Consider the following 24509-nt stretch of genomic DNA (forward strand, 5'->3'; position numbering starts at 1 on the left):
GACGTTGTTTTGCTTTTTGTCTGCCCATTCAATATTACACATGAAAGCACGCTATAATAAGAACAAAAGTCTTGGAACATGAATCAATATTAGTATCCGGCGAGGCCAGATCAAGACGATGGCCAAAAGCAGACCCTCGAGGGCCAGTGACCTCGGTCGGGGGAGGAATCTACAAGCCGACCACTGCCCTTGGCCTGGGCTCTTGGGAACGAGAACCACGATCGTGTCAAACTACTGCATGTCGATATATCTCACGATAACGTACATAGTCTTGTCTCTCTCTAATGTTTCCTCTGTCAAGGTGGTGATGTAATTACATTCTTGTTCATTGTTCGTGAGCCCAACTATACCTACCGAGACACACAGAGCTTGCGGATACCCCACAGTGCCAGTCTCTCAATCTCTTTTCTCACTCAGCTGGTTAAAACTGTCTAGTTGTTGATGAGATTAGTGATTATGCTCTTACATGTCCGTCCATAGCTAAGTTCTTGCATCACGATCGTCCAGGACCTCAGGTATCTGAGCCTCGGCCCAGGTTCTAAGCGAGAGCACATGGGTACGAGATTGTATAGCACAACTACCTAGATAAATGTAGATAGCTCGGGTATATAAAATTGAATTTAAGCAAGAATTCAGAGCTCTACCCTTCATGTTTGGCTCCCCTCAAGCTCTTCATTGCCAGTCCGTCCGGTTCAGCGTTCGGCTTCTTCTGCTCAACATCGCCATTGCCAAAAAGGGCGCCTTGTTTAGCTCGTGGTTCACCATGTCTGGTCTGTTCCGGCGGAACTGATGCAGGGCTTACAAAGCTGGAAAGATGTCGATCTCCACCCAGCATCCATGAGAACTCTGAATTCGCTAACGACGGCCGGGTGGGATGCCGTAGGGGTTTAGCCTTGTTCACTGGTTGAGGCGACAGAATGTTGCGTTTCCCATTGTCGCTTTCAGCGGGTGATTTGGAACTAGGTGGGTTCGATACGCTGGAATCGATCGAGGCGCGTGGGGGCCTGTCGTTCTCCGACGGCGTAGATTTCTCGTCGCCAGGTATTGACTTACGGTCAGAATGCTTTGTCCCGTTCGTGGTTTCTCCGACTTTGGAAGACTGTGTGGAATCCGAATCGGGGCAAGGTATCTCGAGCATCGTCTGCACGTTTTCAACCTTCGTAAGAGCTTGCTCCACGGACTTTGTAGTTTCGGGATTCACGGTTCCATTGTTCGCCAGCTGTGAACGTATGTCGTTCACTGCCTCACCCAGTGACGCTGCTAGTCGTCGGTTTGTCTCCCAGATGCCTTCAATCTTAGCCCTCAACTGCATGGTAGCTTCGGATTCCCGGTATAGAGTCGGACCAGGCGCAGAATCTCCGCTTCTCATCATCCGTGAGGCGTGCTCCGCCTGCATGGATTGCATATTTTTCTTCGCTTCATTGACAGCCCCGCGTACAGCTTTCGCCACACCCCATGTCTCAGTCCTGCGCTGTATACCATCTGACACATCCTGAAAGAGAGCCTCGATACTCAACGGGCTATTTCTTGCTGAAGATCTTGAAGGGGAACTGGTCTCGCTATTACCCCTCAAATCATTACGAAATTGGAATCTTCGTCCCGGACGGGCTCTGCTTGCTGAGTTGGGCCCTTTTGAAACTTCTGGAGGCTTCCCGGAATACTTGGAAATGAGAAACGAACCTCTTTCAGGCGTGGGGTTTTGTTCAAGGTATAATCCATCTACAACAAAACTGACTGGGGCATGAGGGTGGGGCGAAGGGTAGCGAAGCAAGGTAGTCAGTGCAGTTGATGAGTCGGAGCCCAGTACTGTTCATGTCAGTCTATCAAAATACGAAGAGGGCATTGGAGAACTAACATTCCCAGCGAACCCGAAGTAGCATCGCCACGCACACAAAGTCAACCAGCTCAGGTCGAAGTCCTTCTGCAAAAAGAGCATCCCAAATAACAAGCATTTCTTGAAACGGGAACTCGCGGCCAAAGAGGAGACGCATCCATCGACTTGATAGACAAAGTTAGGCAGTGCACTCGCCAAGGATACCAGTACAGAACTCACGTTAGGAAAATTTGGGGTAGAATGTCAAGTGCTTGTAGATGATCGGCTAGCTCTAGGTCGGTAGCCACCAGTAGATCGTTATGAATGTGCTCGCATTGAAGAATAATGGGGATCGCATCGGCTTGCCCGTTCACTGACCGATGTGTGTTGTGCTCGTAGTATGTTCTGGTGCTCTGCATTACCGAGCAGAACAGGCTGAACGCGTCATGCTCGATAAATTCGGAATCCAAAAGACGGAGCATTGGTTCATCGTCTGAGCCCGTTGGAGTAGGCTCTTCACGAGAATTCGGTTCGATAGCATCCCGATCAACGACCCATAGAATCGGCGCCAACAACTCATGCATCCCTTGACGATAGCCCAGGTCGGGGTTGAGTTTCGAGTAAATAAACAATATATCAATCATCTTAGCTTTAGTTGCGGGATCATGAAAGAAATGGTTTTCCTGCAAGCATCGATCGACATCTTGAGATATTTCTGCTCGCAACTGCTCATCTTGCCGTAGAGTTTGCCAGGGGGACTTTGGGGATGAATCAGCCAACCAAGTCTATGTCGAGATCAAGGTTCAACGCACCTGTTCATCATCCGCTAGCGGATCAATACTTGACTGGAGGTCATCCGGATGCTCTATATACTTCATAAAATGTTCTTTCAGTGCGACATAAGTGCTGCGCGCCTCGGAGATTTTGCTCGGCCATTGTGTACGACTAAGGTCCTCGAACAGCAGAAACGCCTGGTTCCAATACCGTAAGCACAGGACACGAGTGCAGATAAGGGAGGTGCACATGCCTTCCAGAATATTGATCTCAACCCATCATTGCATATATTCTCCTCTTGTTCCGACTTGAGAGCTTTTCGGAGGTCTGAGGGTGTATCGCGGCCTTCGAACAGGGTATTCCAGCGCTGTCTAAGAGATCGTTAGCTAAAAAGCCACTTTTACTGCCAGAATCACGTTCTGGAACTATACCTGGAATCTTCGGCACCCCTCATTTCTCCATGTGTAGTTTGAAGTGGCTCGAGATGGTTTCCACAAAGACCGAAAGTAATAAATCAAAGAGAAAGCCGGTGCGGAGGTATAAATGGCGACGGTCTTGATGGGGCGGGATCGTCACCTCCGTCTTTTCCCCGCCATTGCCGTTATTTAACCACTGTCAAGACCCAAAAACCATCGCGACGAAACCCATACCTGGGAATCTTGAGGACTGAAGTTGGACTTGCATATTGATAAGAGGGCTGAGTTGAGCTGTCAGTTAACTCACCGGATCCGAATTCGTCCCGACGTATCTCGTGTAACCTGCAAACGCAGGACTCATCCCGACCCTCACGATATATCTGATGATTCGAAGTCGAGTGTTCGATGTCGGCAGATCTATTCGCAGAATTCGGACTTGGGGCATCCACTAGTCAGCCTTCAAATACTGCGCGCCAGCAGGCAGTTACGCCTTACGGTGGATCATTGATACCCGGCCTGGATGTGTCCGAAGATGCGACTTTGTCCCGGCCTTCTCATCATTTGAACGAGCCCGATTTGCTGCCAGGCCAGCGCGGCACTCATAATCAGCCTGAACACTTGGACGAATTCGGAGATTTTGAGCTACCGCAGGGGGAAGATAACAATGATGTGCTCTTCGACGCCACACTTGAGCAATTTTCCGATCATGGCAGTGAGGATTGGGGCGATTTTGAGTCCGCAGAGGTTTCAGTCGATCAAACTGGCCAGAAGCAAATTTCAGAGCCAGTTGGAAGCCACAAGGTCCTTAAAAGGCCGGCACCCAAGGTCACACAAAATCACAATTCGCCGTTGGGATCTCCTGGGACTGTAGATTTGCTGGGCTCTCTGGATTCACTCACACTCATAGACAAGCCGCCTAGTGGCCGTCATCAAGCCAATACTTTGATCGATACAATCCCAGAAGCAGAGCGCGGCAGCATACATAATACGAAGCCAAAACTTCCTGTGGAAGAGGAACCATTCGAGGAATGGGAAGATTTCACTGACGGGCCCATGGAGAGTAATCAAAGCTCTAGTCTGAAAGTTGAAGACCCTCAGCAAGCTACTGACACAGGAAACCTCTCACAACCATTGAAGGTCACAGTGGAACCGAGAGTGCAGACTACTAGGCAGTCCCATTCCACGCACGTTCGCCCGACTAATATACCGCCTCCATCTATCCTACTAGAGCTGTTTCCTCAGCTATTCGAGCGTCTACGGAAAGAAGGCGCGGAGGCAAAGAGAAACGCGCAGCACAAGGATAGGCTAGATTCAGTGGCTGAGTCTATCGTCTACACGCTGAAAGCTGTCGCAAGGGTTGTCGCAGGCCGCACTTTACGGTGGAAAAGAGATTCAATCTTAAGTCAAAGTATGCGAATTGGCCCTGCACGCTCGGGGAAGTCAGGCGGGATGAAACTAAGCACTGTCAACAAGAACGAAGATATCAAGGAGCGGCAAGAGGCCGTTGATATCATCAACATGTGGCGAGACCGTGCAGCACTGTTTAATTCCGTGATTCAAGCGGCAGGGAGGCGTCCAATGCAGGTCATCCTCGAAAGTACTCGGGCCATAACGGCTACAGCCAGCCAAGGAGCCATAAAGGCTTCACATGCATGCGCCCTTTGCGGGCTAAAAAGAGACGAAAGGATACCCAGGGTGGACGAGAACGCGGAGGACAGCTTCGGCGAATGGTGGACAGAGCACTGGGGTCATACCGAATGCAGGCTCTTTTGGGAAAACAACGTGAGTCTCCTTGGGCAACGATGAAAATGGGCATAGTGTGCCCTAGCTGCCATCAGCACTGTTCATCTTTGATTCTCCCGTGGCTTGCACAGTGCAGATGGTTCAAATCATCAACCGCCAAACTTGGGACCGCAATATAATGCATACAGCACTTTTTGCTGATCTAAGGAACGGTCCATCCAAACATTTATTGTCATAGCACTTCTCATGAGCTAGGAGGCTGTTTGCTTTGTAGCAATGCCTTCTGTCTCCAAATACGTATGGAGAATGCCGAGGTTATTATCTCGATTGCGATAAGATAAGCCTTGGCTGTTCCAGGAACCGTAGACATATATAACCAGATCGCAGTGGGAACATTCTGAAGACAAAATACGGCGTTCATGGTACAGGGTACGTCAATATAGCCAAGCTTATTAGAGTGTAACTTGGTGGTGGCACTAGACTGGCTTTGGCGGAAGCTCCTGCCCGATGATCTGCTGAGTGAGGTCAACGACCCGCTAGCTAGATAACCAACAGGGCACAGGAATGGCGCGCAGTCTCGCCCATAGATCACCCGACCACTTCACTCCCTTTGCAAGCGCTGGCCAGCTGAACAAGTTCTACGGAATGTTCAAACTCACTGCATAATTTCGTGTTGTCTTCTATGAGACCGCGATCCAGCCGCTTGTACCCGCGATCTATCTATCGGGCTGTCTTACTCCACCTTTCCAGCCAACTCCTTGTTCTCAAATCAGCTCATCAGCCTCAGCTTCTCACAATAACGTACTCCTGTGGATTTTGCTCTGCAAGCATCTGTCCATTCTCGCGATCAAGATTTTCACCCCCAGCTCCCGTCAAGAGGTTGGTGAAGTCACCCAGCCTTGTCTCCGCAGCTATCTCCTTCCCCGCCTTGTAACTCCGCTTCGACCGCAAGGAACCTCCACAGCAGACAGTGCATCTTTGATCGAGCTCTACATACTGGTTCCTCTTCACTTCGAACTGACACCTTCTGTATACACTTGCTTGGCTCTTGTGCAGCTCACACTCCAGGAATCACAAGGACCACTCTCGCCCATTAGCTCGGAAAGGTCGGCAGCACCAAGAGGATAGGATGGGTCTCTCTTATAACGTCTACCTTACATCTGCCAAAATTTTCGGGTGCAAGAACTGCAAGACACATCTGGCAGACTATGACGACATCATGAGTCGAGTGAGTATTGCTTTCCTTGCCCGTTTATTCAAGGAGCTACTACTGACATAGTCTCCGTTCGCAGAATTTCCGGGGCCAGCATGGTAAAGCGTACCTGTTCAATAACGTCGTCAATATCAATACGTCGGAAGCCGTGGAGCGCAGCATGACCACCGGAAGACATATCGTCCGCGACATTTCATGCAGACAGTGCAGAGAAACGGTAGGGTGGAAGTACGACAAAGCGTACGAGGGCAGCGAGAAATACAAAGAGGGGAAATTCATCTTGGAGGAGGAGCTCTTGTGCGTGGTGTGCTAGGGACGGTCTTTGACGTGGCCAATTCCCTGGCATATCATCGGGCATATCCGCGGGCCGGTATTTCTTCTCTTGAGCACAGCTTGTCCGGCGTCATTAGCGACTGGACAGTACAATGAGCATATTTCAACATGGCGCAAAGTGCACGGCGTTCAACGGCGTTTTCGGTTTTGGTCGGGCTAAGTATGGGAACTATGCAGTCTATGCGGCATCGCAGCCGAGTTGATTCAAGATCAAAGCCCCAGAGATTGGATATCTTATCAATACTACACATGACTATGAGGATATACTTGTTAGGTTCTGAAAGCCTTGGTTTCGGGATCAATCCATATCTATCTATGTGGTTTTGAGCAGATAGTTAGGCAGATTATCTCAATCCATCCAGTTTATCCAGCCGCAGCACCCGCTGACATCAAAGACTTTAGCGATTGCCTTCGACCAGGAACACTGCAAATGCTCAGACCAAGTCAACCTCTGGATCAACTCCCTTGGTCGTCCCCAGATCGGCGAACTACCAGATCGGTCAACATGACGGCCCCACTAGCTATGGAGTTGGCCGTTTATCGGACTTGAAGCCGAGATTTATCAACTACAGCCCCACGTCAGAGTCAGACGGAAAAGGAGGATTTTCCAAACAGTAGGAACTCAAAATCAAGATGCCTGGCCAGACAATGCACGCCGTGGTTTTCAAGGGCCTACACAAAGTCGCCGTGGAGGAGCGTCCAATCCCCCAGATCCAGCATGCAGAGGATAACATCATCAGAGCAACATATACCGCGCTTTGCGGAAGGTACGTAACTAGCTGACCAGCTCACACTCTCGAGATATGGCTTTGGGCATCGTAACTAACTAGTCTATATAGTGATCTCCATGTATACCGGGGCATTGAACCCGCTGGCACAGGGTTCGTCATGGGCCACGAGGTAACAGGCGAGGTTGTGGAGGTTGGCGATGCAGTCAAGACCGTGCAGAAGGGGGACATGATTGTTTCGGCGTTTACGACGTCGTGGTATGTTGCCATGTCATGCACTCTACCCATCATGCCTAAGGCTTGACTTCGGAGCATGCTGACTCGAGCAGCGGAAACTGCTTCTACTGCACACAGGGCTTCTCCTCAAGATGCGACAAGAACACCTTGCTTGGCTGCGATGATCTAGATGGCGCACAGGCAGAATACGTAAGAAGAGCTCACTCCGTCACAAGGCCCCAATACCCTACGCCCACTGACAACCATAATTCCAGGTCCGAATTCCCCATGCCGACGGCACAGTCATCAAGGCTCCCGCCGGGATCTCCCCACAGCACCTCGTGCTCATGGGCGACATCTTCCCAACAGGCTACTTCGCCGCCCTGAAAGCCTTCAAGAACGCGACGCCCGCGCAAATCGCGCAGCAAACCGTCGTGGTCATCGGTTGCGGCCCCGTCGGACTCTGCGCCCTAATCAACGCGCTGGAGTACAAGCCCCAGCATGTCCTCGCGGTTGACAGCGTGCCCTCTCGTCTGGCGCTGGCAAAATCCCTCGGTGCTGAACCATGGGATTTCAAGAACGACCGCGAGGGCCTGGATAAGAGGGTCGCTGAGTTGACGGGGGGTCGGGGGGCGGACGCCGTCATTGAGGTTGTGGGGTTGAGTCCGGCGCTGCGGATGGGCTTTGAGCTTTTGCGGCCGTTTGGCGTTATCAGTAGTGTTGGGGTTCATAATGGGGAGGTATGCTTTTGTCTTTTTGGTTTTGGGAGCTGAGGGTGGTTATGGTACTGATGAGTGTATAGATCCCCTGGACTGGAAGCGAGGCGTACGGCAAGAATGTGACTTTGCAGATGGGCCGGTGTCCGGTGCGGTCTGTGTCTGATGCGGCGCTGGAGGTGCTGAAGAGGAACCAGCATTTGCTTGGGTTAGTTACCATCTCTCTTGCTTTTGTTATGAGATCGACGCTAATGCGATGCTATCTACGATAGATTCATGACGGAGAACATCATGCCTTTGTCAAAGGCAGTCGAGGCCTACGATCTATTCAATGCAATGAAGGTACAGAAGGTTATCTTCGAGGCGGGAAAATAGATAGACGGGTTTGGGTGGCATCTGGAGAGTTCAAGGGAGAGAAGTATAGAGGCCTACAGTCAGATATTACCTAGAAATGATGGTAAATGACCCTCTACTATAGCAGTCTCTTATGGATGCGCCCAGTACCATGGTATATCACAACCGGTCTCAAACCAATCAGGTATAGACCAGGAACGCCCATCAAAACACTCCCCCTAGCCCTTAAAATTCAACCATAGGCTAAGCTAGACACGATCGAACAACCCTCCAGTGTGCACAAAGAGCCATGCATCCACAAACCAACCGAACAGCCCGATGCAACCAAGACCTACCGGATGATGACAGCCCGCCAAATAGCAAATTCAGCTCAAGGTCAAACACGATTGGAACACGACTCGAGGCTTCTAGCACCAATCAGCCCCCGCCAGCAAATCTATTCCAATCTCCGAACTTCGCAGCCTCTGTTTCAGACGTTGAGCCCCTTGCGCCTAGGCGTGCGGCCCCGATCTGGCCGTGGCCATTTAGTTCCGGCCTCGTGTCCGGTGATTGATGATTCGGCCAGGTAAACGGACGCGGTACAGCCGTTGGACTCTGCGCGGGAAAAAAGAAATATGCCCAAAACTGCAGGTTTGATTTGCGGGGAAATTAAGAGCCTATTGAGCATGGATCATGCGACGATGCAGCTACAAGGATCAGGGTTCCGTGATGCATGGAGATCTATTGCTAGCTAGACGGAAATGGGAATCTAGAACAAGAGAGAGACAGAGAGAGAAAGAGCTATGTAGCATGACTACTTGGTAAAGAAGCCAAGAAGAAATGATAATGCTAGGTTAATGTCCGTTGGGATTTATACATGTATTGGTATAAAGACCATGCAAAGTGGCCCTATGTAGAGAATGGAAACAGTAGATGAGGAATCCTGTCGGCAAGAAAACAAGGTACAAAAAGGGAATGGCCATAGTAAGGCATAGACGGTCAGGACAAAAGGAAATATGTGATATAATATACCCTGGAATCCCATCATGCAACAGGGTGCCCCAGCCAAGTAAACGGGGCGGTACAGTCCCTGAAATGGTCATATACACGCAAAGGGGGTCTCCAACTCCAACTGGTCAAAGCACAGCAATTCACAAAGTTCACGCAGGTCTCGTACATGTCATGAGAGGTATAAGGTTTGAGGCGGTTGAAGACGATCAAGGTCACCCGAGAAGATTAGACGGGAGGTGTTTATTCCTCCATTCGTCCAAAGACACCGTCGTCGTCGTCGTCCGCGTGAGTGGGGCGGTTGCCAAAATCAACATCAGCATTGCGGGTTTGACGGCTGCTGCGTTCCGTATTCCCCAGCCTAACTTCGCGCTCATCCGACACCTTGTACGACATCGAAGGATTGTATGACAGTGAGAGGAACACATCCTGAAGGGAGTTGGCGAGAGTGGTATCGGTAACGCTGACCCCTGATCCTGATCGGCCAAGATTGTGATGTTCCGAAGAACTAGCCTGGTCAAGGAAGCGGGTTGGAAGCGGGGGCACTGGTGGAACACCGGGAGACACCGATGTCGGACCCATCCGGGGTGTGCCAAAGTTGCAAAGACCGATAGCCGCAGCCAAATCAGCTTCATCGTCATCGGCCAACTTGGCTTCCGCAGTCGGGGGGCGAGTGTCGATGCTCGAGTGACGGTAGTGTGAAAAGCCGGGGGAAGCCCATGGGGCGCTCCCCGTGAACGAACTCGCGGGAATGGACTGGAACGAGTGAGAGAATTGCGGGGCCGCGTGGTTCATGCCGAAAGGCTTCTCAGGTTCAATCGACATGTCATCGTCGCTGTTGTCTTCATCCATCGGGGGCGGAGTTGTCTCTGTCGAGCTGAGTCCGTCTCGAAGTTCGGAGGAGGCGTCTGGTGAAGCGGATGAAGTTTCCGACTCAGCGTCAGGAACTTCCATGGTCGGGTCATCCACATTCATGTTGACCAAGACAGATGCTGCTTCCAGCAATTGCACTTGCTGGTGCTTAGAAATCAAAAGTTTCGACGTAATAGCCCATGCTGGGTCATGCTCCCACCTATGTTTCGATAACATGTCAACCGACTGAAACTCCGGCACGAAAAGGGATAGGAGGGAACGTGGTTCTAGTGGAGGAGCTGGTTGACCATGAGGGCGACCGTCGCAGAGCCGACATGGTGCATTGCTCCAAACCGAGCCGGATGGCAAGATGGCAAAGGGGGGAGGTTACACACATATGCTTGGACAAGCAACTGCCATGCTTGTACCCCTTCCCACAGCGTTCGCAGCGAAGCTCGGGCCTGGAGCCTTTTCCTTCGCCCTTGACCGTATGCCCACCTTCACTGGCGCGTCGGTTACGGTTTTTGGTGCTGACCTGCTTGCCGGGGGCAATGCTCCCATCCACCGCGGTCTGTGCCATTGGCGAGCTGTCCTGCGCTTGGCTGGGAGAAGCCTTGCGGGCGACCAGCGAGTCCCGGCTGGCGCTGTTGATGCTGCGGGAAAGGTATGAGCTGAAAGCAGAGGGAGCTCCGACCGAGCTAGATTCTAAACCTTTCCGACTTCCTCGACGATGAGCGGGCATGGCAATTCCTACGGAGTCTGGAGAATCTTTCAGGGTGGCAGCAACTGCGGCGGCGGCGTTGGCGGCGGCTGTGGTGGTCACGCTCTTTCGGCGAGTCACCCGATGGTTCGAGTTGACGGCACCAAGGGAAATGGAGTAGGAATGGTGACGAGGGGTGGATTGGGGGAAGGGACGGGAGAGAGATAATTCCTAATTAGTAGGAAGAGCATTAGCAGATGTTTTTTTAGGAGAATGTCGGACTGTCAGCTTGGGGAGAAAAAAAAGACACGCCTGACAAAGAGGACCGAAAGAGCAAGTTACCTTGAATGAGGCCATGGCGGATACGTGGGCTCTGGGAAAGTCAATCCCAAAAAGCCCCTGGGGAGTAGAAAGTCAAAACTGCCTATGCCTCCAAGTTAGTGTCTATATCAGGAGAGCTGAAATTCGTGTGGAATGTCGAGCTTGTGGTAGAGAAATAATAGCGGGAGGAGCGCAGGGTACCTGTGGGCGAAGTAAGACTGGGCTCAGGGCTCAGATGATAAGCAATTGGGCGAGGACGAATTGAGTACGAGGAAGACCAAGCGAACGGCGAGCGAAGGCGGCCGGATAGAGAGGAAGTGCAGTGGAAGGGGGAAGATGTTGGGGAGCTGGAGAATAACAGAAGGCGAGCAGAAGGTAGCAGTAGAGAGTGAGAGGAGAAAGAAAGTCGCAGGAGGCAGTCGAGGAAGCAATGGCAGAGCGAGCCAGGGTATCCAGAACGCTCCAATCCCGGTGGAACAGGCGTGACTCTGTGGGGCTAATTATGGTGCTCTAGAGTATGCGGGGTCGGCGATTAGACAGCCGACTCATTTATGGAAATCGAGATAATAATAATGGAATGCCTCGTAAATAATGCTCTTGTCCAGCTCTTGTACTGCACATCATTACTGAGGTCGAGCTTGCTAATGAAATCGAGCGATTTGAGGGCGCCTATCCTCAGCTGGTTCCTGACTAACGGGAGAACAGCAAGGCAGCGAGGAATAGGATGATGTGACCTTCAGCTCCACCCGCATCTGGGAACCGACCGCGGGCACCCCCAAGCAACTGTTCTGGGACTGATTTGACCATCGATGGCCATGCTTGTCGTTCGCTCGCGTTCTACTCCATATACGATGTGGCAATATTTCCCTAGGGCTCTAGAAGTACCATGTCCACGTCTCCTGACACCGAACCTGGGAACTGAGCGCTCACGCTACGGAAGGCCGAACTCAAATGCGAGCGGCCGCCGTGGGATTGGAGGTGACAGGCTCGGGTCACGTGAATGATGTCATCAGCCTGCTGACACAGCCTTGATCGTCTCCTAAAGGCGGAAATGCCGCCCCCGCGCGCGAATTAATTCTTTGATTCGGCCTCGCTCAGCAAGGTCCAGACTCCAGACCTGCTGCTCCGGGCAGACAAAGGAGCCCTGAGCATGCAAGTCAGAAATCGTCAAGTCGCCCAGCAGGCTGACATGAACGTCCCTTGCCGTAAATCCCTCGTCTCCAAATAAAAATAATAATAGCACCACTAGTAATAACTCCAGGAACCGGTATTACCGGTTGGCTGACTGCGGCCTGCCTCCAGCTTGAACTGATCCGAGGCCGTTGCGTCCTATCACGAGCACTCGCCTGGCCAGGTGGACTCTAGGGAGAGCAAGCGGCCAGTGCCTGTACAACGTCATGTGTTCCAGCTTTGACCTTCCAACTTTTTTTTCTGCTAATTGTCAAAAAAAAAAAAAAAAAATTTCTCCGTTTCAGTAAGCCGAACAATTCAACAAAAAAAAAGTTTTGCTTGAGAGCCTGACTCAGATTGGCTGATCCGATATCGCTGCCCCTGATAACAATGAGATTGAGTTGTGGTCGCTGTTGTTCACCGGCGCTATCACGTCTTATCTCGACATTCTTGATAGAGTCGATGCTGGCAAAATAGCGTCTCCAACCAGCAATTGATGGTCAATTATTGATGATAATCCTCCGCTAACCTCGAGCTGTCTGGAAATTCATACTAATATTAGGTAACAAGTCCAGCCTAGGGGACAGCTCAAAGCAACAGTTATCACAATATATATGTCCAAGCGCACAGCTGCCAGTTACTCCAAAACTCTAGCACAAAAGCAAGATTTCCCCGCATCTTGCGAACATGCATACGATAACCCAGGTTTACCATCTTGATACTACTAGGGTTCCTACTGTCTCGAGCATAGCCCAGACCATTGACCAAGGACTGGGGTTGATAACCGATTACCCTCAGTAGAATAGCTGAGGCTGCCTGTCAATCGCTCTATAACTCTACCGAAGTCGTCTCTACCAGGTAACACATAGCATGGATGCTGAAGCCCAAACCTAGAGCTTGAAATCGCCCTGAAAGCTTGAACCTACTCGATCAGGTGGCGCAATCCTGAAGTGTTACATACTTCTTGTAGGGTTCAAGCATTGCCCATTTGCGCAGTAAGCTTGCCGTTCAGCTTCCAGAGCAAGCCTGGTGTTTCTCGACGCTCGCTACTCCGTGAGTTGAGGGTATTTCAGCTTCGCCAGATTTGCTAGCTTTTCACGCGCGACAGGACAAGTTGGATTTTATGGTGACAAGCATGCTGTCAATGTCAACAGACTTATTTGACATAGACTGATGTATAATAGCAAGAGCTGAATTGGATAGCAGTTTTCTCATATCGCTGACATATAGTCTACCACGTACCTGAGGCTACGAACATGATTTACAGTGCTGCAGAACCCCTGATCATCGGCTAGATAATCCTACAGGCTACCATGGCAGCAATGACCTCGAGGATGCCCTGTTGCACTGGGGACCCACCCACGAGTCTGCAGGCCACAAGCCTGTATACTTCTGACGGCACTCTTTCCCGATTGGCCCACCAGTCGGTGGGTTTGCAAACACAATCTTTGTGGTCACTCAAAACTCACAACACTGCGGGCCTAAAAGATGTGCTCTCCATGCCATTCCGCCCTTGAGGACTGACCAGAGATTCATCCAGAATCAACATGGGCCTTGAGTCCCGCCTCAGACCCCTCCCCCGGCGACTTGTCACCCTCTCTACCGCAGCCTCTATCGATGCCTCCACCTCGTCCTCATTCACCGCCCTTCCGTCAAGGATCTTCTCTCCCGAACAATGCTCCGACGATGATGACGACGAAGACCCGGAGGATGTCTTTACAGCCTTCCTTCCACATTTGTTCCCAGATGACGCTCCTCAATTCCATGGAGACCCAGGACAACACCTACTATACTCCTCACCGCGATATGGCGAGCTAGAGATCATGGTCCCTTCTTATCCGAGCCAGAACAAAAGCGGGGAACGACCAAAGGAGGTCGCAGAGGGCCTACCACGCTCTGATAGCCACGTGAACTCAATTGAAGAGGGAAGGAAGCTCTGCGCCCACTTTCTTTGGAGCTCGGGTATGATTGTTGCAGAGGGAATTGAGCAGGCTGGTGCTAAGGCTGGGTCGAAGGAGAGTCCGGGAAATGCGGATTGCGAAATATGGAAGGTTCAGGGAGAGACAGTATTAGAGCTGGGCGCGGGTTCGTCTCTCTACATATGGACGAAATATTGGAGTGCTGACATTTGATTAACAACATAGGCGCCGGACTCTCTTCCATAATCGCTGCCCTGACCGGCGCCTCGAAAGTAACAATAACGGACCATCCCTCATCCCCAGCCTTAACTGCAGGCGGTGCATTGAGCTTCAATGTCAAACACAACATTCCCCTAGGCAACTGCGCAGTCGAAATCTGCCCCCACGAATGGGGCACGCTCGCCTCGGACCCCTGGGCACTCTCAAACAGAGGCCTCTACACGCGCATCATAGCCGCAGACTGCTACTGGATGCGCTCACAACACGAGAATCTCGTGCGCACCATGAAGTGGTTCCTTGCCCCGGAAGGCAAAGTCTGGGTCGTTGCGGGTTTCCATACGGGAAGGGAGATCGTGGCGGAATTCTTTGAGACGGCGGTCAGCCTGGGGTTAGAGATTGAAAGCATCTACGAGCGCGATGTGAATTCGAGTGTCGATGACGGCGGCGAGGTCAGGAGGGAGTGGGTTAACGTTAGAGAAGGAGAGGGACCTGAGAATCGGCGGAGGTGGTGTGCCGTTGCGGTTTTGAGGCATGCCCCTTCTGCTACCGCCTAGTTACTGGGCGTGTATATGTATAATGACATGAATAATGATATAGATTTTAGAAGCGACGATCCGAGCGTGTCCTTATGGCCTGCTGAAATCGAGACCGGGGCATAGAACCCTTCACACTTACAAACCGGCCATCTCGCTTGTTGACTGTTGTGTACCCTGGCATTGGATCAAATGAGCAGCTGAGACGGGGCAAACAGACCGAGCTTGACAGCCTTCCGCAGCCGGGTCAATCAAGTTTCCATTCATTGAGCTCGGTAGTTGGCTATCAGATCTGGGTCAACTGCTGTATACTTGACCATCGTCTCACCAGGCTTCGAAAACAAGCCCCCACGGCCTAGACAATTGGCGATGCCTTGCAAGGGTCAGGTGCCCGTCTATCCTTGGGTATCCAAGTGAAACGGCCTACCGCTACTACCCATTCCGATTCAAGCACCTGGCAGGCTCAACCTTAAGACCACCCAGACATGCACTTTCTCTTACCTAGAACAACGCACCAGCCGGGTGTGCGTAACCAAGGGCAGGAACCTGAGTATGTTGATCGCACCATCACTTCCTTGCTCATTGCTTCAGCCGAAGCACGAGGTCTCGCAAGCCGAGATGGTGGCTGGCTCGTCTAGGGCACTCTAGGCTTCTTCTCTAATCCCTGGTGAAACGAGATACAGCCATTTTGGCAAGACCTGCGAGATTGCATTGGGCAGGATCTTGCATGCTTGGAGGTCTTCCGGCAACAGGCCATGATCACTGGTGGAACAAGCGATCAATAGACTTTATGGTTGAAGAAGTGAGAGGACAAGAGGTACAAGTTATCGTTACCCGTGATGCTGATTATATAGCCATACTTCTCCGTGGTTGTGGCGTGGAAAACGGGCAACTTAGACTTCACGGCATGACACGAGCCCTGAAGAATTGCCATATGCTGATCACATCGACGTCTCAAGCCAATTAGTGAGAAGAGGCTTCCATGCGTATTCCAGACATGCTCATGGCTCTGTCTAAGCCTCTAATGTATTGTGATATATTCCAAGATCTTGGGATCGAAGGCACTAAGCCCGCTGAAAACACACCGTGCAGACCCCCTGCCCTTCCTGCCCACCAAATCTAAACCGGGGATACTGCACCCTCCCCCAAACGACCAGCTTTCCGTCTTCTCCAACCTTCAGCTCAGTCGAAGTAAACCACTTGACAAGCTCCTCCTCCGTCCAGTTACAACTCGTCACAACCAAAAACCCACCCTTGCGAACAAGTCCTCCCGCAATCGCCGGGTACTTTTCACACTCGCTCTTCTCGGTCATCAGACTCACAGCATCAAACGTCCCCTTGTCAAGAACGATATCAAAGCCGCCCTTGTCATACGGGAACCACGGTACCTTCTGACCCCGAAGATCCCCCTCACAATTAAGGATATCGCATTCCTCGAACCGGATCTCGTCCCATTCCTCTTCCGCTTCATCTTCATCACCATCTCCCTTGTCCCCCTCCTCATCAGACCAAGACCCCTCATCCTGCTCATCAGAATCACTCAGATAAGCCTCATGCCTCCTGGTAACCTGCAACTCCCGCGCAAGCTCCACACTCTTAGCCGAATAGTCCACGCCCACCATCTCGCCCACAAACCCCCCGCGCTTCCGCAGCAGCGCAAGCATGCTCCCGTTCCCCGTCCCCAGGTCCAAAAACGTAGGCTGGTCCTTCTTCTGCGCATCGCTTAGCCCCTTCGCCCGTTTCCGTATTGACCGGATCCCCGTGCCACCGCTACCGCTACCGCCCGACACCGCATCAGCCGCAGATCCACCGGGCAGCGTATTCACCGGCGCAAGAGGGAACGCCTCGCGCGTCAGGAAATCAAGGACCTTCTGCGGCGCATTGTGCTCGGAGAACCAGGACGTCCCGGGATCCGAGTCGGCGTTGTAGTCGTCTTCTTCGGAGTCTGAGTCTTCGTTGCCGTTGTTTGCTTCGGCGTCGCCCGCGGAGTCTTTCTCGGCGGCTGGGTTGTGTTTCGTTGAGATGTGCGTTAGGGTTCTGGAGTAGAATGTTTCCCAGCTGGTTATTGTCCGAGCCTATTAGTATACTGCTCCATTGCGACCTGTGTTTATTGTGTCAAGGGGTGTGGATGTGGTGTATGCGCACATGAGCGCAAGGAGGGGTAGCGGGGTAGCGATGCGGAATGTTTTCCTCAGGAACAGGGTGCGGTGACTTACTACTCCTTTGTGCCTAATTCGCTAGGGTCCAAGTGGCTTGGGTGGCCTTCATCTGATGTGCCTGTCATTATCAAAGGTTCTTTTGTTGGTGCAATGCTGCAAGAGTGAAAGTGGCTCCCTCAAAAAAGATCTGGAGTTGAGCTCGGGCTCTAATCGGCCCGCACTCAAGCTGTAGATAGTAGATACCGATAACAACGAATACTACAGAGTAGGTGTATACGACTTCAGCAGGATGTTTAGGAACATATTTCAGTGTATTCAGAGCCCATGGGTATTTGATAGCCACCACATATTAAGAAATAGACAGTAAACAGAACGAATGTATCTGGTCGAGACCAATCGCCAAGCCAGCACATGAATAGTAATATTACAAGTTAACAGGCACGAGAATCCGAACCTTGACCTCTTTTGAACGCCCGGGACGCCAGTATGAAGTATGCATGCCATGTCAATCATAAGACTGAGGTAAAGACAGCAATGGATAGAGCGAATAGATAAATAAACGAATGCGAGAAAGATTATTGACCGTAAAGCCTGCTCCCGGTCATGAGAGTCCGAAGTGAATGATAAGAAAAGACAATAGCGAAGGTGCAGAGGTCATGGAATCATTTCGAGTATGATGCAAAAGAATAATCACAAAAACTCATCAATGCTTCTCATAATTATGCGCTCGTGGCCTTGAGGAGGTGATCGTGGATCCGCGGTGGAGACCACGTTTGTTCGTCCATCCTCAAGAATACCCGACAGCGGTCGAGGTCGAGCCACAGCGATGAAGCCCGTTGTCCGCGGAGAAAAGAGGAAAGGCTCTTCAGTCTTCTTTGCAAACGTGCTTCTTGACTCGCGCTCGGCACTCTCGCCAGCCGATCCGCCCTGCACGGAACGATTGCGGCTCTCTGGGTTGAAGAAACTTTGCCTCAGAGCCAGAGGCCTGGGAGAGACACTCCGCTTCTTAGAAAGGGACTTGGGGAATCCAAGACTGCTAGCGGAAACTGGTGTTGTGCGGTTGGTCGAAGGTACCGAAAGAGAGCTCGAGCTCAGCGAGCCTTGCGATGGAGCGATAGAGGAATGTGGTTCAGTATCAGGGCTGGCACATGCATCTCTTGATGTCTCTGTTTGAGATGAGATGGTCCCCTCAGGAAGCGGTGTCGGAGGTGCAGATCCTTTAAGGGACCAATCCCCTGACGATGGCCGTGAGCCACGAAGCAGCCGCGAGCGGAAGTCCGTGAGCTGATAGATTAGGCTCATGTTGGGCGAAACCCATCGGCTCCGTTCCTTAACCGTCTCATACATTGAGTTGAAGTCAAGTTGCGGGTTCTTATACAGGCCGTAGGCGATCACCAAAGAAGCTGATCGACTTGCACCGAGTTGGCAGTGGATCAGAACTTTCTTTCCTTGGGAGATACGAGACTCAATGAGCTCACATAGCGGATATAGGTCTTGCAGTATCTCCGAGTTGTGGTCCCAGCCTACGTGCACATACTCGGGCCCAGACGGCTCGTTGTTCGGGGTGGAAGTTCCCGACTCGTTAGCGGGTAAATATTCCAGGGCCGATTTGAAAGAGGCATCTGAGAAAGCTGTAAAAGGTGTTGAGCAAGACTGACGTCTGGGATCGACTGTCCCATTGCGCAAAGCGCTCATCACAGTTTGTGAGTTATCGGTGTTCTGGTTGAACGGATTCTTTACTTCCTTGGCCACATTGACAACAACGTCGAACCGCGAGGCTTCATCCGCGGTAGGTTCCAGATACAAGAAAACGCCAGAATCGTAAATTTGTATGGGACCGTTCGGGTAGCCACGTTCACTGCGGCGCGCGGACTCTCTTGATTGCGGAACGTCATCTTCTTCGATTAATTCGTGCAGAACAGTCTCCGCAATTGCCCCCTCATCTGCGATGGACGGAACCGGGGAGAGATTGTCCTCGGAGTGAGCGGATGGTCGCCGATAGCCATGCTGTGTACTTGGTCGCGGTAATTGCATGCCGCCCTTTGGGCCAAATGAAGGAGAAAATACGGACGTCAATGATGGTGACGACTCAGCGTGTCGCAATGACATCCGGCCATGTGGGGTAGGGGGGACCAGCTCTGAAATATTGCTGGAGAAGGACCGATCGAATCCCGGCGTACGGATTGTAAGACCGGCGGGTTTCCGTCGCATTCCTTTAGGAGGGATGCTTATTGGTGATGGTGGGGCGGATAGATGATGTTGAGAGTTTGTTTCCACGACGGAGGCAGTAGAAATCGACGGGCGGGAGGAACTCAGCGGCGGAGGCATCCTCAGCGACAGGTTCTTAAGGTTTCTGTCTCGTCTCCCGGGCGAGTCCGGTCGTTTTTGGGTAGTTTCGGATTCTGATGTCATCTTGGACAAATTGCTTTGAGCTGTAGTCAGAGCTGAGTTCTCGAAGTTGCGTGACGCCATAAATTTAGAGTAAGCCAGAGGCATCGATGTCGGTGATTCTGGTGAGGAGTTGGGAGAGGTATCTGTGGTAATAGGCGAATCGAAGGTTGAGACTGTAGTGGTAGGCGATGAATCGGCAGAACCCGATGTTGCGGAGGAGACGCTTTCGCGGTGTTGAAAGGGTAGAGGACGTCGCAATGTGTTCCCGCTGATATTGGCCGGGAAGCCCAGAGGTTGCTTGATGTGTTCCTCCTCCTTTTCTAGAGATATTGATGGGTCCCCGCCAAACACCGACATAAATGATGGGAAGGAGTCCGGCAGCGATGGTGGGCTGGTTTGAACGGGCATGGTGAGATCAGGCTGAGAGGTGCGCCTGCGTTTGAAAAGAGACGAGCTCCCGGATCCGCCGCAAGTATAGGTAGGTATAACGACGGAGAGTGGCGGTGTTTTAGTCGTTGGGCAATGCCTGTAAGTAGACCTGGTTTGTTGAGGACTGGTGCTTGCTACCAGCGCAAACGACCTTTTAGGCAGAGGATAATCAGTTTCCATGTTTCAGTCTATTGATGGCGGATAAGATGGGGAAGCTGCCGGAAGAAAAGAAAGCAGAGCTGCAAGGAGTGTGAAACAGAACGACGATCGACCCGGTTCTGAAAAGCGATCGCAACAAAGCTATTGAATCGCGAAAGTATAGCGAATGCAGTTGCTTCACAGCTGTCGAAGGGGAACAGAAGTATAGGGGCGACGAAACCAGCACAACCGACAACAGGTGTCTACCAAGGCCACATACCAAAGAATGCTACCAAAGAGCGAGCTCGCTATCAGGATCTGTCAGCGAGGAACAGTATAAAGGAACGTGGAGGTTCCTGCAAGGCGCAAGGAGGATTCGGAGTCAAAGGAGTGATGTCAAGACGAAGGTAATAAAAGAGTAAAGGTGGAAAGACAATGGGACGACTGTTGGTCCTCAAGGTCATATCAAGGTTCAAGGTGAGAATTGCCGCCGCCCGGTACTTGTGTGGGCAGTCGTTCCCGGAGGATGAGGACAGGCACCGATCGAGTGAGTAACAAGAAAGGATCCTTCCAGTCACCCTTAAGGGAAATGCAGGACAATAGCAAGTCTTAGGACGACTGCCCACAGCAGGTAAGAAGGCAGCAAGGCAGATTGAAGGTGAGAAGCCCCGGAGAGCAAGGCAGTGCAATGCAATGGGTGGGGAGGATGGTCTCTCGAGGACGAGTGCAGAGGTGGTGAGGGAGAGACAAAGAAAGAGAAGCGGCCAGAGGATGGAGAGAAGAGGTAGGTTGCGTATCAAAGACAGACAGACACCAGGCCGTCACGCATGAGAAGGAGAGGAAGAAACTGGGAATAATGGGGATGGAGGGACGACCAAGTGGCAGCGAGAGGCAGAGGCAGAGGCAGCGAGAGCGGCAGACAGCGCCAGGCGAAATAATACCGGTACAGACTGCTCTGAAACGAACTTCTGTGCTGCCCGCGTTTCTAAAGGCCAGCCAATCCCAGCGGCCAAGGCAGTGGAGCAGAGCTCTAAATTTAGCGCCCAGGTCAGTGCGAGAGAGGCTGGAATGCAGATGGGCGCTAAACGCACGCAAATCACAGGCCAGCTCCCCCCAACACCACCTGGGTCAGCCAGTCAACATGCCTGGGACCGGGAGTTGGAGACCAGTGGTATTGCCTCCATGGGACGGGTTCGGGCTGGGACTAGGACTGGGACTGGGACTTTGGGAGGAACCGCGAACAGCTGAAAGACAGTGGCGGGAGCTCTATATAGAGTACAAAGCAGGGACGGAGCTGAATCGGGAAGGAAAGCCACCAGATCCCAGGTTCGCTCTCGGAATTTGGCAGAGTCTGGGCATCGGAGCAGTAGTGAGGAATTCCAGATGCTGCAGTTGCAGTTGCAGTTGCAGTTGCAGGAAACCAGGTTGCTTCTGGTGCTTCTCTCTCTGACAGTGTGACGAGTAGGAGCAGGTAAGAGGGCATGTGCAGGGACTGTAGTGGCATAACCAAGGCAAACCAAAACAAGCTTGAAAATGACATACCTGGTCAACAGTTCTTTTCCGCCTCTGGAATCGGTTGGCCTTGGGTTTGGAAATCTTGGGATGTCAAAGAGGAATGAATCAATACCGCGGCAATACGAGATCCGCAGGATTCATCTGCCAGTGCCAGCGATCGCAATAAACCTGCACCAAACTCTCTCTCTCGCCCGCGCAGGATTCGACAGTTGGCACCCTCGAATGTTCACGAAGCCTTCGAGAAGCAAGATGACAGCGCCGGCTGATGCGAAAGACCAGCTTCTTTGATGAAGATTTCTCTTTGTTCGGTGTCGGTTGGATCGGTAATCGAGCATGAAGCGTTAGACCCGCTTCTGTTACAAGCACGGTTCCTGTTGCGAGATGAGTGCTTGTGCGCGGCTCTGTTCAGTCCAAGACTCGAGGTTGCTGTTATATCTCGATTCAACACAGCGTGAAACTGAAGGGGGGGAAACAAGATGCGGCTGTTTAGCCGAGTATAACAAGAGAAGCAGCAGCAGCAATATGACAAGCGACCAGAGACCGAGGGAGGCTTCAATAATATGAAATTCATGTTTTTCCTAGTGATCCACAGATTGTTTCTACGAGACAGTGGAGGCATTGCGACATCTTCCTATCGCTGCCGAGCCTGCGAGATGAAACAATTGACATACAGGCTGTGCCGGTCTATCCCATACACTATTACACCCTGAGCGGCCCCTGGAGACTGCGGGCTCCAGCATACGCTGTTGTCGCCGAATCCCCGACTCGCGGGGGCAAAATTGGATGAACGCTGCGGCGTGAGCAACACACCTGAAACAAGAGCAGCGCGCGCTAGTTCGAACTGGCGAAGCAAAGTGGGCTTGGCTAAATCTGAAACACACCACAGCGATGCTATTCCCAACTATTTTATTGGCGCGCTTTGATTCCCCACGGTCACGTGTGGCAAGCCAATCCCTGGAGATCTTCGACTACGCCCACTTCCAGGTTTCAAGAACGAATATCATGGCATCATGATTGACGTTGGAAGCTTGTTACTGGCCTCCCCTGGCTGTCAATGACGGTCAAGATGTCAACATCGAAACCCCTTTTTTCCTGGCTGCCAGGCTCAGCCGTCCAGTATGCCAGTTCCGGCTTCCGTGGAGGCATCCCGCACCGCGCCAAACGAGCCGCGTGGGAAGATCCTTAATTAATATCCGTAAAGGAAACAATGTTAATTGTTGAGCCGGATTGACTGACGAACAGGACAGCTTGGGCCCCCGGTTCGACTTCAATCGGCGATATTGGTGGGTCAGAATTGATTGCGAGAGCAAAGTGCTCGAATTGCCTCGGTCGTGTGATCAAAGATAGAGAGTCGAGATGCTCATCGACACGGGAGCTGTTTCTCCAGTATATGAATCTGTCCCTGCTTGTCCATCTATCTGACGCTATCTCCAATATTCCCGCAGCAGAAGGCCCTGGGGTCGTTTAACTGAAGCAGCATCTGCAGATGGAATCTCTGATGCCCGAACAGCCTCTCGAGCTCTTGGTCGCCTCATGAGCTAAGAAGAGCTTCGCGGCTATTTCATTCGGATAGATTCAGAGCTTGGACGTGGACTGAGTCAAGCCATGTGCCGACTCCATTTCGCCACGAGTAAAGCGGAAACAAGCGGGCTCGGGGCGGAGAGACCATAACGGCTATCTTGAATTTGTCACTTGATGTCGTGATGTGCTGCGCGGCTTCACGTCCATGCTATCGACACTGCGGATGACGACGAAACAGGTCATCTACGCCTGTCTACCCGTCTCAGGTGGGTACAAACCGTTTGAGTGTGAGGCAGACACCCCCAGGCTGCTGTGAAGGATGAAACTTGTTTTGCCGACGTGCCGCCCTCAGGGCTGAGGGTATACAGAGTAAGACAACGTCGTCACGGCGGCCCCAGAGTGCGGCACGTATGAGACGCTCGGAAAGTCGCGGGGGTGAAGGATTTTCATCACGGTTGTAGACTTGTAGACTCGACAGTAGTAGTCATCTGAATCCTTGGCTGCCTGCGCCGACGCTACATTAGAAACGAGCCCAACCCTCAATCCTGGCTGTTTCGATATCCTTGGTTTGATAGTACGACCCTAGTTGTCGAAGACATAACGAGGGTAGCTGATTATCAGGAATCTTGCTACGCTGGCCCATCCCCCCGTACGTATTCTTGCTAGAAAACACTATACAACCTCCTCCCGCCCGATTTGTTTATTATTAGGGCAACTGTGCAGAAAGTAGACCTGTCTCGCTTGCCAGCATGAACCGTGGAAGCCACAGCGTGGACCACGGGTTTTTTTGTTGCTGCAGGAACTGGTAGCAGCAGATTATGACAGATCAAAGTGTTCGAGCCCCAGCGCAGCCTGGTCTTTTTCCATGGTTCATGCTCGATTTTTCTTCTCTAGGTCATTCGCTAAAGAATGGGATCCGATCATCCGATATAAAAAAACTTGCTCTGGGTGAGGGGTCAGCAAGCTAAAATATATATCTGATTGCCGCACGCCACTCGATAAGATGCATGAAACAGGATCTGGTCGTCTCGCAGGCCAGTGGAAGAATCCTTATCATATCTTAGCCGTACCTGTCAGGTCCAGATTAGATCTAGTGCAGCTATTCTCCGGGCCATGAGGGCTAACCAGTGCGAGCTCCACCGGCCAGATTCCATATTCCAGCTGTCTAGCCACTCATAATCCTCACAAAAGTGGAAAAGGTCCTTCATTTCGATTTATTTTTGTAAACGTAGCCCTGCTTTCCCCTGGAAGCCGACAAATCAGAGGCGAGAGCCGCGAGAGGTGCTGGCAATTGTGATGTATGCGTGGTAGTTATTATTCACTCTCTGTATAGAATCTCGCAGCCAATA

General features: G+C 51.7%; 8 protein-coding genes across 8 annotated transcripts; 4 read left to right on the forward strand and 4 right to left on the reverse strand.

Annotated features, from left to right (window-relative positions):
- Positions 1–73: 73 nt before the first annotated feature.
- On the reverse strand, positions 74–3131 carry BDW74DRAFT_150810 (GTPase-activating protein GYP6). The gene is made up of 6 exons (XM_073724071.1): positions 3019–3131; positions 2841–2958; positions 2626–2784; positions 2054–2571; positions 1856–1998; positions 74–1806 (listed from the first exon to the last, which is right to left on the reverse strand). Exons 1-6 carry the CDS (start codon positions 3039–3041, stop codon positions 641–643), a joined length of 2127 nt encoding a protein of 708 aa, XP_073585336.1. The 5' UTR covers positions 3042–3131; the 3' UTR covers positions 74–640.
- Positions 3132–3180: 49 nt separating this feature from the next.
- Positions 3181–5155, forward strand: BDW74DRAFT_150812 (uncharacterized protein). The gene has a single exon (XM_073724072.1). It carries the CDS (start codon positions 3409–3411, stop codon positions 4807–4809), a length of 1401 nt encoding a protein of 466 aa, XP_073585337.1. The 5' UTR covers positions 3181–3408; the 3' UTR covers positions 4810–5155.
- Positions 5156–5260: 105 nt separating this feature from the next.
- Positions 5261–6681, forward strand: BDW74DRAFT_150813 (putative Yippee zinc-binding protein Moh1). Its single transcript, XM_073724073.1, has 2 exons — positions 5261–5974; positions 6039–6681. Exons 1-2 carry the CDS (start codon positions 5876–5878, stop codon positions 6270–6272), a joined length of 333 nt encoding a protein of 110 aa, XP_073585338.1. The 5' UTR covers positions 5261–5875; the 3' UTR covers positions 6273–6681.
- BDW74DRAFT_150814 (alcohol dehydrogenase family protein) lies at positions 6682–8605 on the forward strand. Its single transcript, XM_073724074.1, has 6 exons — positions 6682–7059; positions 7132–7278; positions 7350–7446; positions 7512–7976; positions 8039–8160; positions 8225–8605. The coding sequence occupies exons 1-6, from the start codon at positions 6926–6928 to the stop codon at positions 8325–8327; spliced, it is 1068 nt and encodes a 355-aa protein (XP_073585339.1). The 5' UTR covers positions 6682–6925; the 3' UTR covers positions 8328–8605.
- Positions 8606–9536: 931 nt separating this feature from the next.
- BDW74DRAFT_176928 (putative C2H2 finger domain protein) lies at positions 9537–11202 on the reverse strand (the record flags this gene model as incomplete). Its single annotated transcript, XM_073728763.1, has 3 exons — positions 9537–10365; positions 10541–11076; positions 11188–11202. The coding sequence occupies 3 exons, from the start codon at positions 11200–11202 to the stop codon at positions 9537–9539; spliced, it is 1380 nt and encodes a 459-aa protein (XP_073585340.1).
- A 2601-nt stretch (positions 11203–13803) lies between these two features.
- Positions 13804–15381, forward strand: BDW74DRAFT_135703 (putative nicotinamide N-methyltransferase). Its single transcript, XM_073722387.1, has 2 exons — positions 13804–14421; positions 14481–15381. Exons 1-2 carry the CDS (start codon positions 13884–13886, stop codon positions 15026–15028), a joined length of 1086 nt encoding a protein of 361 aa, XP_073585341.1. The 5' UTR covers positions 13804–13883; the 3' UTR covers positions 15029–15381.
- A 690-nt stretch (positions 15382–16071) lies between these two features.
- BDW74DRAFT_176930 (putative S-adenosylmethionine-dependent methyltransferase) lies at positions 16072–17291 on the reverse strand (the record flags this gene model as incomplete). Its single annotated transcript, XM_073728764.1, has 2 exons — positions 16072–17065; positions 17224–17291. The coding sequence occupies 2 exons, from the start codon at positions 17289–17291 to the stop codon at positions 16072–16074; spliced, it is 1062 nt and encodes a 353-aa protein (XP_073585342.1).
- Positions 17292–17456: 165 nt separating this feature from the next.
- dspD (putative protein-tyrosine phosphatase) lies at positions 17457–20405 on the reverse strand. Its single transcript, XM_073724075.1, has one exon. It carries the CDS (start codon positions 20164–20166, stop codon positions 17857–17859), a length of 2310 nt encoding a protein of 769 aa, XP_073585343.1. The 5' UTR covers positions 20167–20405; the 3' UTR covers positions 17457–17856.
- Between the last annotated feature and the right edge of the window lie 4104 nt (positions 20406–24509).

Source organism: Aspergillus multicolor, assembly GCF_047715735.1.
Source record: "Aspergillus multicolor strain CBS 133.54 unplaced genomic scaffold BDW74scaffold_8, whole genome shotgun sequence".
NCBI classification, from domain to species: Eukaryota; Fungi; Ascomycota; class Eurotiomycetes; order Eurotiales; family Aspergillaceae; genus Aspergillus; species Aspergillus multicolor.